Genomic DNA, 15623 nt, shown 5'->3' with positions numbered 1-15623 from the left:
TTGGATTAATTTCGTTTGTTTTCCGTGTTCAATCAACGCAATAAAGTACACATTTTTTTTTGTAAATAGTTTCCCACCATCTATCGATGTTTGCTGAGGTTGTCATCACTAGTTTTAGTACCGCAGACTCTCGCTACCTGGCCAACAGCGCCAAAATGGCGAATATCAAACAGGCACAAAAGCACTTTGGCAGCCGCCTGTCCACTGGTATATAGTAGAGGTCAGTTATTGGAGGCCTTCAGAAGTTATTACAATATATTCTTAGCTTGACTTGAAATAAATGGTTGCGCGACACTCATAGCTTTCCAAAAATATGTATAAGTGTGTGGAAATTAGACATCAACCAATTGTGATATTCTGTTTCAGGTACTACCTAAACCATAGACTTAGAATATACTAAACCAATTTGTCTATGAATGCATTCTACATTCAAAATACTAATGAGCTAATGCGATATGAGAATGACTGTTTCCGACTTGTCAATCAAAATCAGCTACAGTAACAATATATTATGCTGATTCATTTTTGTCTTGCTGTAACAGTTAAAGATGTTTCTTCTCTCTCGCACGCTTTGTAATATTCATTAATGAAAGAAAAGTCAAACATCACAGTAATTTTGGAATCATTTATATTTCTATTATAATACAATCATTATATCCATTATTGTTATCGTCAAATCTCAAAACTAATAACTTTTATACTGTACAATTTGTGCCATACACCCTAACTATTTCTTCCTTTATCAATATTGATTATAATACCAGTTTAATGTGACTCTCACTTCCTGGTCTATTCATGACCGACAAATGAATAACAAATTGCGACAGGGTTGCCATATAGAAAAAAAAATAAACAATAATTTCTCAATTACTCATAATAATTGTCTGTAATATTCATTTAATTTATCAAGCTGAATATCTGCTAATAAAATCAAAAACTCTGGAACATTTTAGAAAGAATATTCCAAATTAATTTACATTCATTATATTTGCATTATAAATAGCAAGTTATATCTAAATATTATTTAATATATAGCAACTCTATTACATTTCTTTTTTTTTTACATAAATTAAAAGTCACTTCCAGTGTGATTTTTATAAAGGCAATTTTGATATAAAGATTTGCCTCATTTTTATTTTACTATGTTTATGTTGTACTAAAATGTAGCTTGATAAACATTAATGAGAAATTAGCAGCTTGAAGCGCACATAAGTTTTCCGATTTGATAACGAAATTGTATTTAAAAAAAAAGGAATCCCGCTGAGTTTGTTGCGCCCGTTCTTCTCAGGTCTGAGACATACTTTTTCGAATGGGTGGAAGTTTTTGACATTCAATAAGTGATTTTAAATCATTTATTTGAATAAAAATATTTGAATTTGAAATTAAATTGATTCGCAGAATTGGTAAAACGGATTGCTATTCTGTAAGTTTACTTCTAGACCAACTGTATGAGAAAGACTCATTCAGAGATTAGTCGTTTTGTTCCATTTGTAATTAGCATATTTTGTATGAAATACATTCATTCGGAAACTCTAATATCGAAAAATCTGAAAACGAATTCGCTATATCGGATCAGAATAGAATAGCAATTGTTATTTATCATTGGTCACTTAAGTGGCGCTATAAATTTTTAACAGCGGTTTAAAATGCAAACAATGTATTTTTATATACTGGGTGGCCGAGAAGTTGACGTCCAAAGCTAAAATTTGAATTTGGCTCATTTTATTGGCCAATGTTCTGGGAAGCTTTTAAAAATAGTTAGAAGCCATAGGCTCCCCATTTTATTTATTTTTTTGATACCTTGAACATTTTCATGAATTTAGCTGGAGCAGTTATCTTGAACTTACGACTAATTCTAAACTAGTTCCGCATTGTCTAAAATATTCATAGTTTCTTATGTGGTTATTGCAACTGTAGTTAATAATTATCAACAATAAAATTAACTAAGTGTTCAAAAAAAATTAGAAAATTTTTAGCTTTGGACGTCAACTTCTCAGCCATCCTGTATAATGATTACTTAATAATATAGGTTTTTATGTCAAGCTACATTTAAAAGTACAAGTCTGGCCATTGTATTATTAATCACATTCTATATATTACATTACATTCCTGTACTAATACGAATTAATTAATAGGATGAATCGATAAGCCGCACTTACAGAATACAATGAAACTAAAGTCCTGCCGCCAAGCAATAAAAATTTCGTACAACAACCTTTATTACCTGTCTCTGTCACTTTAAACGTTCATCATCAAGTAACTTTAACATTGTAATTATTATGACGGATACTCACGACATATATTTTATTGATTCGATGCCGATATTTTGATCCAATTGCATGAATCCTGGTCGGAGAAAAGGGGGAGCGGCGAGGAACTCTTGACACATTGACACTTGACACTAATACTACGCCAATCTGTCCACGTGGCGTCTAATTTGTTTTGGTCTTTGATTCACTAATTCACGAAACACTACTGACGACATTCAGAAAACGAAAGACCCGAAATTATGGATTCATTTAATTGGATCGAAATATCGGCATCAAATTAATATATATCGTGAGTACCCGTCATGATAATTACAATAATACGTCTTGCTTTAAAAGATATATAATCCCTTAGGTCGGCAGCCATTGCATCTGAGCGAGCGAGACGCATTATATTTACGCGGAAGTGACAGGGACAGGTAACAAAGGCTAATGTACGAAATTTTTCCTGCTTGGCGCCCGGACTTTATATGACTTTGCCGCATTTATAAATAAACACTAACCTATTTAAGTCTTCTAAGTGGATATAAAATTACACTAACGGAGACGATCCACCTCATCATCACCTCGTCCATCGTGTTATCACTGGCTCTATTACTACTTAGCACCAATGAGGAAAGAAGTTCACTTTGTCAATTTCACGACAGGCAGAAGGTTTTAAGGGCCACGGCAAATCACGTAACAGATTAAGGGGGAATCGACAAAGTATGACATTAATGGCAAAGGACGAGCAGATGTCATATTATAAGCATAGACACATTTCAAAATTATTGATATAGGTACAACGCATTTACTGTAAACAAAATATTGAAAAGGAAGTACGGGTTGCACTCCGGGAGTGCCAGCAGAAGTGAAAACTTGTATATCAACATTGTGCAATTTTGAATATTTTGGAAGGTTAGGGAATAATTTCGCACGAATTATTTATCAGTATAAAAGGACTAGGCATTTATGTGGTTAAATGCAATATTCCTTATTTGCGCTATCGAACACAAAAATGACAGTTTAAAAATTTAACACTTCAAAACTATTACAATTAAAAAGTTTATCTCTCAGAAAAATCAACTATCATCCATAGAAGGTAACATCCACTATTATGTTTGTACCATTTTTGTTTCTGAAATAAATATTTTTCATTTTTCCATCCATAATAAACTGAAAAAAAATTTACTACTGAGATTCGATACTTCGAACTCGCGGTGTCCGCAATCACAATGATTCACTGTTGCGTATGACCGTATGATCATTAAGTTGAAATAGCCGAACTATACTTAATTAAAAGTATAAATCTACCATCCTTAATTTCACTGTCTTACGAATTTTCGATCAGGCCACTTGTCCTGACGCGAGTTTAACATTTTATACCCATCCCAAGGAAAGTGCCCAACGCCGCTACAGAAGTTTTCACTTCAAAAATGTGATGCAAAATATGTGAGGGTTACAAAAATATGAAGTCTATATGACGTAATTTTTGCATGGCCCCCATAATGCAAAGAAACATGGAGAAGAATTTATTAATGTAGTGGTACCAAACCGACCCGTGTGATACGTAATTTTTTTAATAGAAACACACGACACGGTGTGTCCCTTTCACACCGATGATCTATAGGATGCGGATGTTTGACATTGGCACACATCCAGGTTAAATGAAAATAATTCACATTTTAAATACTAAAATAAATAATAAGACACTAATTAGATTTATATTAAGACTATGACTATGTCAGTGAGTGTGATATAAGTACTTCAAATCCCCATTACAATAATAACAAATAATTATTAATAAATATGAACATGTTCCGTAATAATAAAAATACTATTTGAATAAACACTTAACAGACTGTGATGCACGTTCGATTAAATTCACTTCTACTTAAAACTAGGGTCGCCAATATGCCACCATTCTAATATTAAAACCCTGAGTCGACAAAGGAAGCGAATCGAATAAGTAATAATAATAATAATACAGTACAATCGAATTCAGATTATCACGAACTGATTATACAAAAATAAATTGATTCCTAAACTCTTAATGCGATATGATCAATGTAATTTTAACTAAATTTGTACTCTCGTAAATCAAAGAAATTATTGATTTAATAATTACTAGAACAGAATACAGTATAATAATTATTATATTACTTTTGATCAACAAATTTTATTTAAATTCGTTAAGTAATAAAAAAAGGGTTCACGATTTGATATAAATAACACTCAATTGAACTAAATAGTAAATAATCATAATTCTCGAAATTTCGTTTCGATTTCGAATAAATAACTCGTCTTTGGCTTGCCCACGTTCAGCTTATAATATAATTAAATATTGTTTTCATTAAATTCACAATGGGAATGTTAAATGTGGGACGATATCCGCCTCAGATCAAGTTAATCAGCCAATCATTAATATGATTTAGTGTCGTGGACGTAAATGCAACATGATTCGCACCAAAAAATACTAGTAACAAAAAAGTCAAATAATAAAAAAAAACAGATTCTCACAAACATAATTATAACATAAAAATCATCCTCGACGAATACACTACAAATGTAACAAAAGGTACTTCAATATAAAACACGACTATAGCTACCACTCTACATCTAGATCACAAGAATAACAAAACAATACATACAACTTCGATTGCTTCGATCCGCGCGGCTGCCACGGGTGCACTAATCGAGCACCATTTAAGTGACTTGAGACTTGTATAGCACTTTATTCTAAAGTAAGCCCCCCTTCCTGCCGAACAAGAAGGTACTTAGTGTGCCTAGTGGTGATGAATTCACGGTCTGATTAGGTGAGGCGGGGGGACAGGCTCCCACCGTGCCAAGATCTGTCCGAGGCCTCGGCGCTCGTTGTCGTTTGTTCCGTCGCCTGTCGATCGTGCTCGTGCCGTTCAGGCTGGAGGCGTCCAAGGCACCTTCCCCCGGATGTGCGGGAACGCCCAGCGGTGTTTCTCTGTCCTTCTCCGAGGGGGCCGCCGGCGAGCGCAACGTCCTCTTCAAGCAAGTCAACTGTTCCATGGGACTACGATGAACCAGGCCGGTGTACAGAGAGCCGGGCGTTTGCAGAGCGAGAGGAGCCGGGGAACCGTCGGAGGAAGGCGATGCGAGGTAGCGACGGCGGAGTATGGAGGTGCCGCTCGCGATGAGAGCGTGGAGAGACGGGGGCGCGTCGCCGGGCCGGGGCGTGGGCGGCGGGGACGAGTCGGGGGAGCCCAGCAGCGGGCTGTTGGCGGGCGTGGCCGTGGGCGTGAAGTGGCGCGAGGGGGGCGCGGGGGCGCACAGCGACTCGCGGCGGGAGAGCACCGGGGACCCGGCGGCGGACGAGCGGCGCGAGCTCCACGCGCTGCCGAACACGCTGCTGGACAGGCTGCTGAGGCCGCTGCTGCACACGCTGCTCACGCTGCTGCCCACCAGGCTGCCGTCGTTGGGGTGGAGCACCGTGCTGGGGAACATTTCATTTACAACATTTATCAATAATACAGATATACAACTAATCACCCCTGTCTCCCAAAGGGGGCATTTTTCCACACATCCCAGACCTTTAATTCAATTGCAAGATACTTTATTTTTACCGACTTCAAAACAGGAGGAGGTTCTCAATTCATCGGTATGTTCTTTTTATTTATGTTTGTTAACTCAAAATTTTCGTTTGGGTGACCCGATTTTGATAATATTCACTCAGCGCACTGAAGCGCTCTTATTATTTATTATTATTAAACTAACTTAAATGGGCGAGAAATGTATTGTATACATCGGTAACTGTCTTATTTCTACTTCTTGTACGGTTTTATTTCTACTTCAAAGAATAGCAAAGGTACACCTATACAGTCAACGCGGGAAATGTGAAAAACACAAAATAACTCGCGGTATCTTGGCAAATTATATTAACAAGTTTTTTTTTCTAAAGTTGACGTAAAATGTTAAGTATAATGATTTAAACATGGAAATATTATCTATGTAATATAGTATGTAATACGTATAACCTAATATATCTATGAACCTACCATACCTTTAGTTGTCTGTGGCACCACAACAACTGTGCTTTTTTGGCGACTTTAAAGTACGGTAAACAATGCTTTTTTAGGCCATAGAGTATAATTTCAAAGATTCAATAAAGTATAAACTTATATTACTGATCGTAGCTGTATAATTGATAGATAAAAGTAGAGGAGTAGTAAAATAATATTATGTATCTGATATCAGCTATGCAGGTCGCGCGTCATGCCTCATATCCTGAAGACATGTATTCAAACTTTCAGTTGTAGTATTTTCTTAGCAAACAAGCAAATCTTTTAACCTTTGATTTTTTTTATGAAGTACAAACGAGCGTACGGTTGGGTCATCCGGTGTGATCTTCTCCGCCCACATTCTCTTACAACACCAGAGGTTGCCAGCCTTTGAGGAAGGTATACACGCTTTTTTTGATGGTACCCATGACGTATGGTCCTGGAAACACCGCACAAGAAAGCTCATGCCACAACTTTGTAGTACGTGAAAGACTGCTCCTTGAAAATCGCACCGTGGAGGACATCGCCACACATCCAGATGGTGGGGATGATATCCTAACTTGTGGCGTGTCGTACGACTGCCAATATTTGTAATAATACAATGCGATTTGTTAATATTTGATATATGTATATTTGTATCTTCGGGCGTGCATATACAGGGTGTCTCAAAGTTATGGGACATGAAGGGAAAGTACCTTAAATATCGAAGATAGGCTATTTTACTGAAAGAAGACTATGTTATTTTTAAAAGTTATTACTTCTGCATTCAAAGATTTTCAAAAAATTACTTACCTATTATACCTAAACTAATATTACCTATATATTAGTTTTTGGCCATTCTTTCGATTGGCATCATAAGAGTAAGGGTGTTTTTTTATTACATTTAAGTCGGTTCAATTCCCAGACGAGGCAAGTTATTTTTAGAAAATCTTTGAATGCAGAATTACTAACTTTTAAAAATAACATAAAGTCTTCTTTCAGTAAAATAGCCTATCTTCGTCATTTGAGGTACTTTCCCTTCATGTCCCATAACTTTGGGACAGCCTGTATAATACACATTTTATATTATTGTTATTGCTTACATTGATATTTCATAAAAGAGACGTCCGACCAATAAGGACAAAACTAAACTTATTACGCTCATTTGATTATATTACTGTTTCGTCACTGAGCTGTCGAAGCTCGCTTAATTAATTTACCTATTTGTGAACGTGTATATGTGGCTAGAATGAGGCAGCCCCAGCATATCGTCGTCCTCCTCCACGTCTGAGAGCCGGTACATTCGCAGACCTAACGCTTGAGCGGATCTCGACCCACGGACACCCACACCTTCCTGCTCCTCCAGCAAACCTGATATAAAAACCAGCCCTTTTATCTTCAGATTAAACAATTTAACTTAGAAAATCATCATTGTCTCAACATCATCAGCTGGAAGACGTCCACTGCTAGACAAAAGCCTCTCCCAAAGATCACCACGATCGTCGATCCTGCGCTGCCCTCATCAAACGTATTCGGGCGTTTTTGACCAGAGCACTGTCTTCATTGTTTATAGTTTATTCTATTATATATTATATAGTATATTATAGTTTATTCTATTTATAGTTTTTGGTATTTAGATGCTTCTCGCAATATTTTAGTACCACAAGTACAGTAACAATGAGGTTATTAAATTTATTGTAAACAATTATTGTACTTTTATTTTTCTCACGCTATGAAAGGTAATCAGTAAATTTGTATTGTATATGACGAACTTATTAGTCAATGGGTGTTCCTTGCACAAATCAGTTTGCTCTTGTCCGGATGCCAATGTGTATATTTTCTATTCAGAGCAATTTTTTGGAATATCAAAAAAATCGCAGCACGACATAAATATTATATCAACAGCATAGCCTTTCGCGTATTTTTAAGAAGCGAAGATTTAAATATACTCTACCACGCGACGGTCATAAAAACTTGGCCACGGGCGAGATTGGTTTTTGTTCAACGAGGGAAGTTTGGAATCTGAATTAGCTTGTATTGAAAAATAAAAACTACTTATTTGAGATACGAACAAAGCAACCGAACACCAAAAATTACAGTTTAAACTTAAGAGAATACAAATGCAATGTATTAGGCAGCGACATAGACATACTCTTACTATAGACTTTAATTTGGTTTTGTGAGTATTAATTTCTCATGGTATTACCGACGCCAACGAGAGGAGAGAAATAATGTAAACAAACGGACCGTTACTGAGTTACATTATACTTAGTTTTATTGTCATAAATACGGCTGATTCAGACTCTTCCGACGAATCATCTTTGTCTAACACAGACGACGGCGATTAGAATAGGGAATCCATATTTGTATATAATTTATTCAAATAAAAATGTATTGAAGCCCTGAAATTATGTTTATATCTTTTCTCGCCTCATTGGCCTTACTATACGTAATGTCGCTCGTTGGATCACGGGTGAAAAAACTGTTCTGAAGAACAGTTACTTAACTTACTGAAGTAAGTCGCACTACACCCCGGGACACCGCTCCCAACCGACAGCCGATTGGAACTGGCGTTCGCGTTGTGCTGTGCATTTTTATATAGCACTTAATGTCACACTTGTATGTCACTGTCGATAACAGCCATGATATTGACAATGATTGTTAACACATACTTAATTCAGACTAGATGTCAAGACACTACACTATACATAAATTGAAATGTGGATGCGTCGTGTCAGCGTTGGTTGCTGGTACCTGACATGGTGGGCCTGGCCAGCTGTGCCCAGGTGTGCAGTGTGAGCGAGCCCTCCATCGGCTTGACGATCTGCAGCTTGTGCGGAGAGCGGTACCTCGCGCCCGCTCCGGCACCCCACACGGCGCTGTGCTCGCTTATAGAACGATCTGTTCCGAGATCATCTGTAATAAAATAATATTAAATAAATAAGTAAGCCCTTTTATTCAGACTAGTATAACTAATGAGGCAGTGTTGAATATTATATGACACCAGCTATCTAATAATAAACTACTATATTTTATGTTTAGTCTTTGCGCTCTTTGGCATAGGTCAGTTCATCTACAATAAACAATAAATATCAAGAAAATTAATTGTATAAGGTGTTATTTTGCAGACACCCATAGTTATGCCTATGTTATGAGTGGTCTTAAGTGTTAATTTCGCTAAGATGCACGTGTGGAAGTGGTTAGAGGCAAATCAATATAATATAATAAATATCTGTTATTTTATATATATATTTCAAATCAATTTGTTACTTTTTTAAAGTGATATCCCTCACTTCTGGGATTTATTATAAAAATTAAATTTGTATACAAAATTTATGAACGATGCGAGTCTCAAACCTGCGCCTTTCAGGTTCCGTCCCGACCATTATATCTATATATGTATATATTTATATATATATTTTTTATTATTATATGAGAAGGGGAAAACAGGCAAGAGGCTCACGGAATGGGGAGAGGTGAGGCAACCGCCCATGGACATCCGCAACAACAGGTGTGTCAAGAAATGCGTTGCCGGCCTTTAACGTGGGAGTATGCTTTTTTCTTGAAGGTCCCTAAGTCGTATCTGTTCGGGAAGACCGCTGCCGGTAGTTGATTCCACAAAGTGGATGTGCGAGGCAAGAAATTTCGAACAAACCGCGGGGTTGAGGAATGCCAGACGTCTACGTGATGCGGACGGTACTTTGCACGTAATGTCCGATGGTGGAATTCAGCCGCTGGAATCAACCCGAACAGCTCCTCTGGGCACTCCCCGTGATAAATGCGGTAGGAGATGCAGGATAACCCACATCTCTATGCAATGCTAGAGAACCAAGCCGCTCGGAGATGACTTGATCGTCGATGATTCGAGCCGCTCTTCGTTGTATGCGCTCAAATGGAAGAAGCTGGTACTGGGGAGCACCCGCCCAGAGGTGAGAACAGTACTTCATGTGAGGCCGAATTTGCGCCTCATAAAGTTGCAGGCGGTGGCTTTTAGTGAAGTACTGTCTCCCCTTAATGAGTACACCAATCTTTTTAGAGGCCAGTTTGGCCTTCTCTTCCAAGTGACCACGGAACTGAACGTCGCTCGATATATCGACGCCAAGTATGCCAATACAGGCTGTGGTAGTTAGAGGAGTGATCTCGAATCGAGGGGATACGACAAAGGGAGACTTTTTAGTGGTGAACGCACAAACTTGTGTCTTCTTGGGGTTGAATTGGACTAAATTATGTCGGCCCCATTCTGAGACTTTGCAAAGCATAGTCTCAATTTCAGACACAAGTTTGTTCCGGTTCTCGTCGACGCTATCCCGGGACATGTTGGCACGGCCGGTGTAGGAAGCATACCCTGTGCTGTCGTCTGCATAGCAATGAATATTGCTGATTTGCAGCATATTATTGATATGCAGAAGAAACAGCGTAGGGGATAGCACGCAGCCTTGCGGGACACCAGCGTTTATGGGTTTTAAGTCGGAGCATGCACCGTTGATAACAACCTTGATGCTCCGATCAGCCAAAAAGTTAGTGACCCATTTGCACAACTTCTCGGGAAGCCCATACGATGGCAGTTTCGCTATAGGCGCATATGTCCAAACTCACCACCAACGCCTCTCCCTTCGACTCAACCGCTTGCGCCCATTTATGGGTGAGGTATGCAAGAAGATCACCAGCTGAGCGATCCTGACGGAAACCGTACTGGCAGTCGCTGATCAGCTGGTGCCCCTCTAGGTATCCCAAGAGCTGGCGGTTGATGATCGACTCCATTACTTTGGAGAAAATGGAGGTAATGGCAATGGGGCGGTAGTTGGACGGATCTGAGCGTACACCTTTCTTAGGGATCGGGTGGACTAAAGCCGCCTTCCATAATTTCGGGACTACGCCTGATGACTAGGAGAGCCGGAAAAGACGGGTAAGGACCGGCGCCAGTTCCGGAGCACATGTCCACAGCACTATCGGGGGAATGCCATCGGGCCCTCTCGATTTGTGAATGTCCAAGGTGAGAAGCGCCTTAAGCACGGCACTATTTACCTCCGGCATATATGAATCGCACCGCGGAATATGCGGTGGTGGTGCACCTTGGTCATCCAGAGTCGAGTTGGACGCGAAGAGGGAGCCCAGGAGATCAGTTTTCTCTTTCGCGTCATGGGCCAGCGAGTCATCATCCCTGTGCAGTGGCGGAATGGCTGGCTGGCAGAAGTTTCCTTGGACAGCCTTGGCGAGCGACCGGAACGCACGAGTTCCCGAGGGGAGGCGTGCAAGTCTCTCGCCAATTCTGCCAATGTCAGCAATAAGTATATATCCAGTTTGTTACGACGGACCTGTTCGTCGTCGATGCCTGATAACATGTGAGGCGGCGAGCGACGCCCGTCGCGAGTCTATCTCCTGCGGCGTGAGGCGACGTAGGGCGGCCGCTAACTCTGCGGCGCCTGGCGCTCCGGGCACACCCACTCCCGTGTTGCCGCTGTTGGAAATAAAATAAACTTATATAACTTATGGTTTATTTATGGCCACGTTCAGATGACAAGCGCTCGATTTTCTTCGTTCGACTTCTTTACAAGCCCGTCTTCTTACATTCTCATCTGAATAATCGCTACTTTTCATGTCCAAATCGCAGGACGTTTCTCTATTTCATCAATTATTAATTAAAAGCTTCGGTTTCCATTTCCGACGATTTCCGGACGAACTAGATGAACCCTAAAATATGTCTATCCGCGACGAAAGCGCGCGTTAACGCGCGCTGACAACAATCGCGCGTTCAACGCGCGCTTTTTAAAACGCGTTAGCATGTGTACGGCCTGAATAAAATGTATGTAGTTGTAAGCGCGCGTTATCAAAACGCGCGTTGAATGCTTGTCATCTGAACATGGCCTATATCATACACTCGATAGCTTAATAGCTTGTTCACTTCACCTAAGTCTTTTTTTACAATAAGGAACGAGACGAGCCGGACTTTCAGCCGATGGTAATTCATACGCTCTGCCCATTACAATGCAGTGGCGCTCAAGATTTATGAAAAACACAAAAATACTAGCAGAAATATTATTGCGCTCGTCACCTTGAGACGTAAGGTGATAAGTCTCATTTGCCCAGTTATTTCACTAGCGGCTTAGCCCTTCTGACCGAAACACAATAATGCTTACACATAACTGCTTCACGGCAGATAAAGGCGGCGTTATGGTACCCAAAATTTAGCCGGCATCCTGTGCAAGGAAGCCGTACTGGTAAGTCTAAGTTCGATTCATCCCGAAACGCGCCCTTTTTGAGAAGCCAACATACTCAAATTGGGTTTCATTAGAGTATGAGCTTAAGCAATTTATTCTCGAACGTTAACGCTAACACTATTAAATAATCTGATATTTAAAAAAAACGCCATACATGGGAGGCAAAGGTATTTTCAAAGACTTTTGTTTTACTTTTTATGAAGTAAGGAAAACTAATATCACATTTAGTTGATCCTCAATCGAATGACACTTACGGATATAAATCTTCTGACTCAACATCAGAGATATCTTCGAAGAAACTATCGGTGGAGATCGTTTTAGGTTTGGGTTTCGGCGCACACTCGGGCTCCGATCCCGATAGCGATCCACCCGACCACCGAGACGCGCACTGGACTGTCTCAAACACTTTCTGCATGCTTGAACTGAAATAATAAATATTTAATTACTGTACTTTTTATGTAGTAACAAGTTGCTTATCTGATGAAAATTATTTAAAATGTGTAAAAAGGCATAAAAGGCATTTATTTTCTCAAAATTGATTCCTTTAGAATTCTTTTTGATGTCATTTCTTATACTACTAGATACTACTACCGCTTCGGAAACAAATGGCGCTCTGAGAGAGAAGAAGCGGCGCAAGAAACTCTCCAGCATTCTTTTTTTTGCGCTCTTTTCAATAAAAGTATACAATATTGTACAGTTGCTATAAAATAATCACAATCTAGTCCCAGGCTGTCCGATCATTTAGATATTCAGCAGTGGAGTAATAGGATTTACGACAGAGCCATTTTTTTATAAAACATTTAAATTTATTTATAGACAATGCCTGAACAGTGGCTGGGACTTTATTGTAGAAGTGTATACATTTACCCTTAAAGCTATTATGTATCTTATGAAGCCTACTAGAATTAGTTACAAGCAATCCCTTATTTCTAGTGTTATAATAATGAAAATCACTATTAAGAGCAAAAAGGTGACGATTTTTGTGAACATATATTAAATTTTCATAAATGTACTGACAATAAACAGTCATAATATTTATTTCTTTAAATTTTTCTTTGAGAGACTGTCTATAACCAAGCTGATATATAGCACGAACAGCTCTCTTTTGCAGAGCAAACACTATATCAATGTCAGCAGCATGACCCCATAGTAATATACCGTACGTCATGATGCTGTGAAAATAACTAAAGTACACTAATCTAGCGGTCGCAACATTCGTGTACTCTCTAATCTTTCTAACTGCATATGCCGCAGAGCTGAGTCTATCTGCTAGATGGGTAATATGTGGACCCCACTGAAGCTTTTTATCTAACGTGATACCCAGGAAGACCGTAGTGTCCACAAGTTCCAATCTCTGGTCATTCATAAGTACGTTGGTTTGTACCTCCGCTGTGTTTGGTGTAATGAACCGTAAACACTTTGTTTTTTTACTGTTTAAGTGCAGATTATTCGTCTCGAACCAACGCACTATCTTTGAGAGTGCATTGCTTACCTCGTCATCAATATCCGCACGTCGCTTCACTTTAAAAATAAGTGAAGTATCATCAGCAAACAATACAATCTCATGGCTATCATCTACCACAAACGGTAGATCGTTAATATATATAAGAAACAAGAAAGGACCGAGAATAGAACCCTGTGGAACACCTATTCCCACAGGTTTACCCGAAGACCGTTTGCCATTTACATCGACTATCTGAACTCTTTCGCTTAAATATGATTTTAACAGATTTAGGGCTCTATTTTTCACTCCATAATGCTTTAGTTTTAGGAGTAAAGTTTCATGGTGGACGCAGTCAAATGCTTTTGACAAATCACAAAAAATGCCCAATACATCCTGTGACTCTTCCCAGGCGTCAAAGATGTGCTCAATGAGTCTAGTACCCGCATTAATTGTTGATAAACCCCTAGTGAAACCAAACTGATTTTTGTTCATTAATTTACAAAAATGCATTTGTAGCTGTTGAAGGAAAAGTTTTTCAAAAATTTTACTAAAAACAGGCAGCACTGAAATAGGTCTGAAATTAGCAGGGTCAAAAGAACTGCCCGATTTAAACAAAGGTATAACTTTGCTGTATTTCATGAGGTCAGGGAACACACCCTCATCTATGCATTCATTAAATATTATTGCTAATTCAGGTGCTATAATGTCAAGTATGTATTTAACAATATTAGTCGAATGGCCCCATAGGTCTTTTGTATTTTTTAGGTTAATTAATTTGAAGATTTTTATTATATCGCTACCTGTAACATACTTAAATTTCAAGTCAGTAGAAGATACTGGTACGTGTAATTTAAGCATATCATATGCTGCTTTTGGCGAAGAGTTAAGGTATTTGGTCGTGACAATCGGGATTTCGGAGAAGTATTTATCAAATTCATTTGCAATTTCTATTTCCGAATTTATAACGCGATTATTAATATTTAAACAGATAGAGGTGTTACGGCAATTCGATCTACCAGTTTCATTGTTAATTACACTCCAAGTCGCTTTTACTTTATTATTACTGTTTTTAATTTTATCTGCAATGAAACGTGTTTTCGCTTCATGACAAACTATTTTAAAAAGCTTGGAGTATTTTTATACATATATTTTAAATTCTTCACTATTATTGTAATGTTTCTCATAATAAAGGTCATATAAGCGTTTACGACTTTTGTGGATACCCATTGTTGCCCAATCATTAAAACTATGTTTGTTGTTTACTGTCACCGTTACTGGAGTAAAAACCCTGTCAAATTCCTCACAGAAGGAGTTGAAGACTAAGTTATAGTGAAAATTAGCAGTTTCACCACAGTGTAAAAATGGTATCGTATTTACCAAATTATTTCTAAACCTCTCAAGACGGCTACCCGTAACTGGTATAATCGTCACCTTTTTTGGTCTGACATTGTCCAATCTTGTATTTACTTTTATAAGTTGCCCACTATGGTCGGACTGAAGATTATTAATTATGAGTTTACTAGTAATAGTAACATCTGTAAAAATATTATCTAAACAGGTTGCTGTTGTAGAAGTGATTCTAGTAGGTTCCCAAAATACATTGAACAAATTAAAACTTTGAAATAAATTTTTAAGGCTAGTACAATTGGCCGAAGGTTCAAGCAAGTTTATATTAAAATCTCCACACACTATAATTGACTTGCTA

At 38.5% G+C, this 15623-nt stretch overlaps 1 protein-coding gene across 4 annotated transcripts in view; it reads right to left on the bottom strand.

Moving 5' to 3' along the window:
• Positions 1-611: 611 nt before the first annotated feature.
• LOC126970487 (trafficking kinesin-binding protein milt) overlaps positions 612-15623 on the bottom strand; it is a 92896-nt gene continuing 77884 nt past the window's right edge. For all 4 annotated transcript variants that reach the window (XM_050816421.1, XM_050816419.1, XM_050816420.1 and 1 more), the window contains 5 exons: positions 12729-12896; positions 11572-11714; positions 9011-9172; positions 7477-7627; positions 612-5712 (listed from right to left, as the gene is read on the bottom strand). In XM_050816421.1, the coding sequence (XP_050672378.1) occupies positions 4986-5712; positions 7477-7627; positions 9011-9172; positions 11572-11714; positions 12729-12896 (1351 nt within the window). In that variant the 3' untranslated portion in view covers positions 612-4985. The remainder of the gene's footprint in view (positions 5713-7476; positions 7628-9010; positions 9173-11571; positions 11715-12728; positions 12897-15623) is intronic.

This window comes from Leptidea sinapis, chromosome 21 (assembly GCF_905404315.1).
Source record: "Leptidea sinapis chromosome 21, ilLepSina1.1, whole genome shotgun sequence".
NCBI lineage: Eukaryota > Metazoa > Arthropoda > Insecta > Lepidoptera > Pieridae > Leptidea > Leptidea sinapis.
This window is presented reverse-complemented; position numbering and strand designations above follow the sequence as displayed.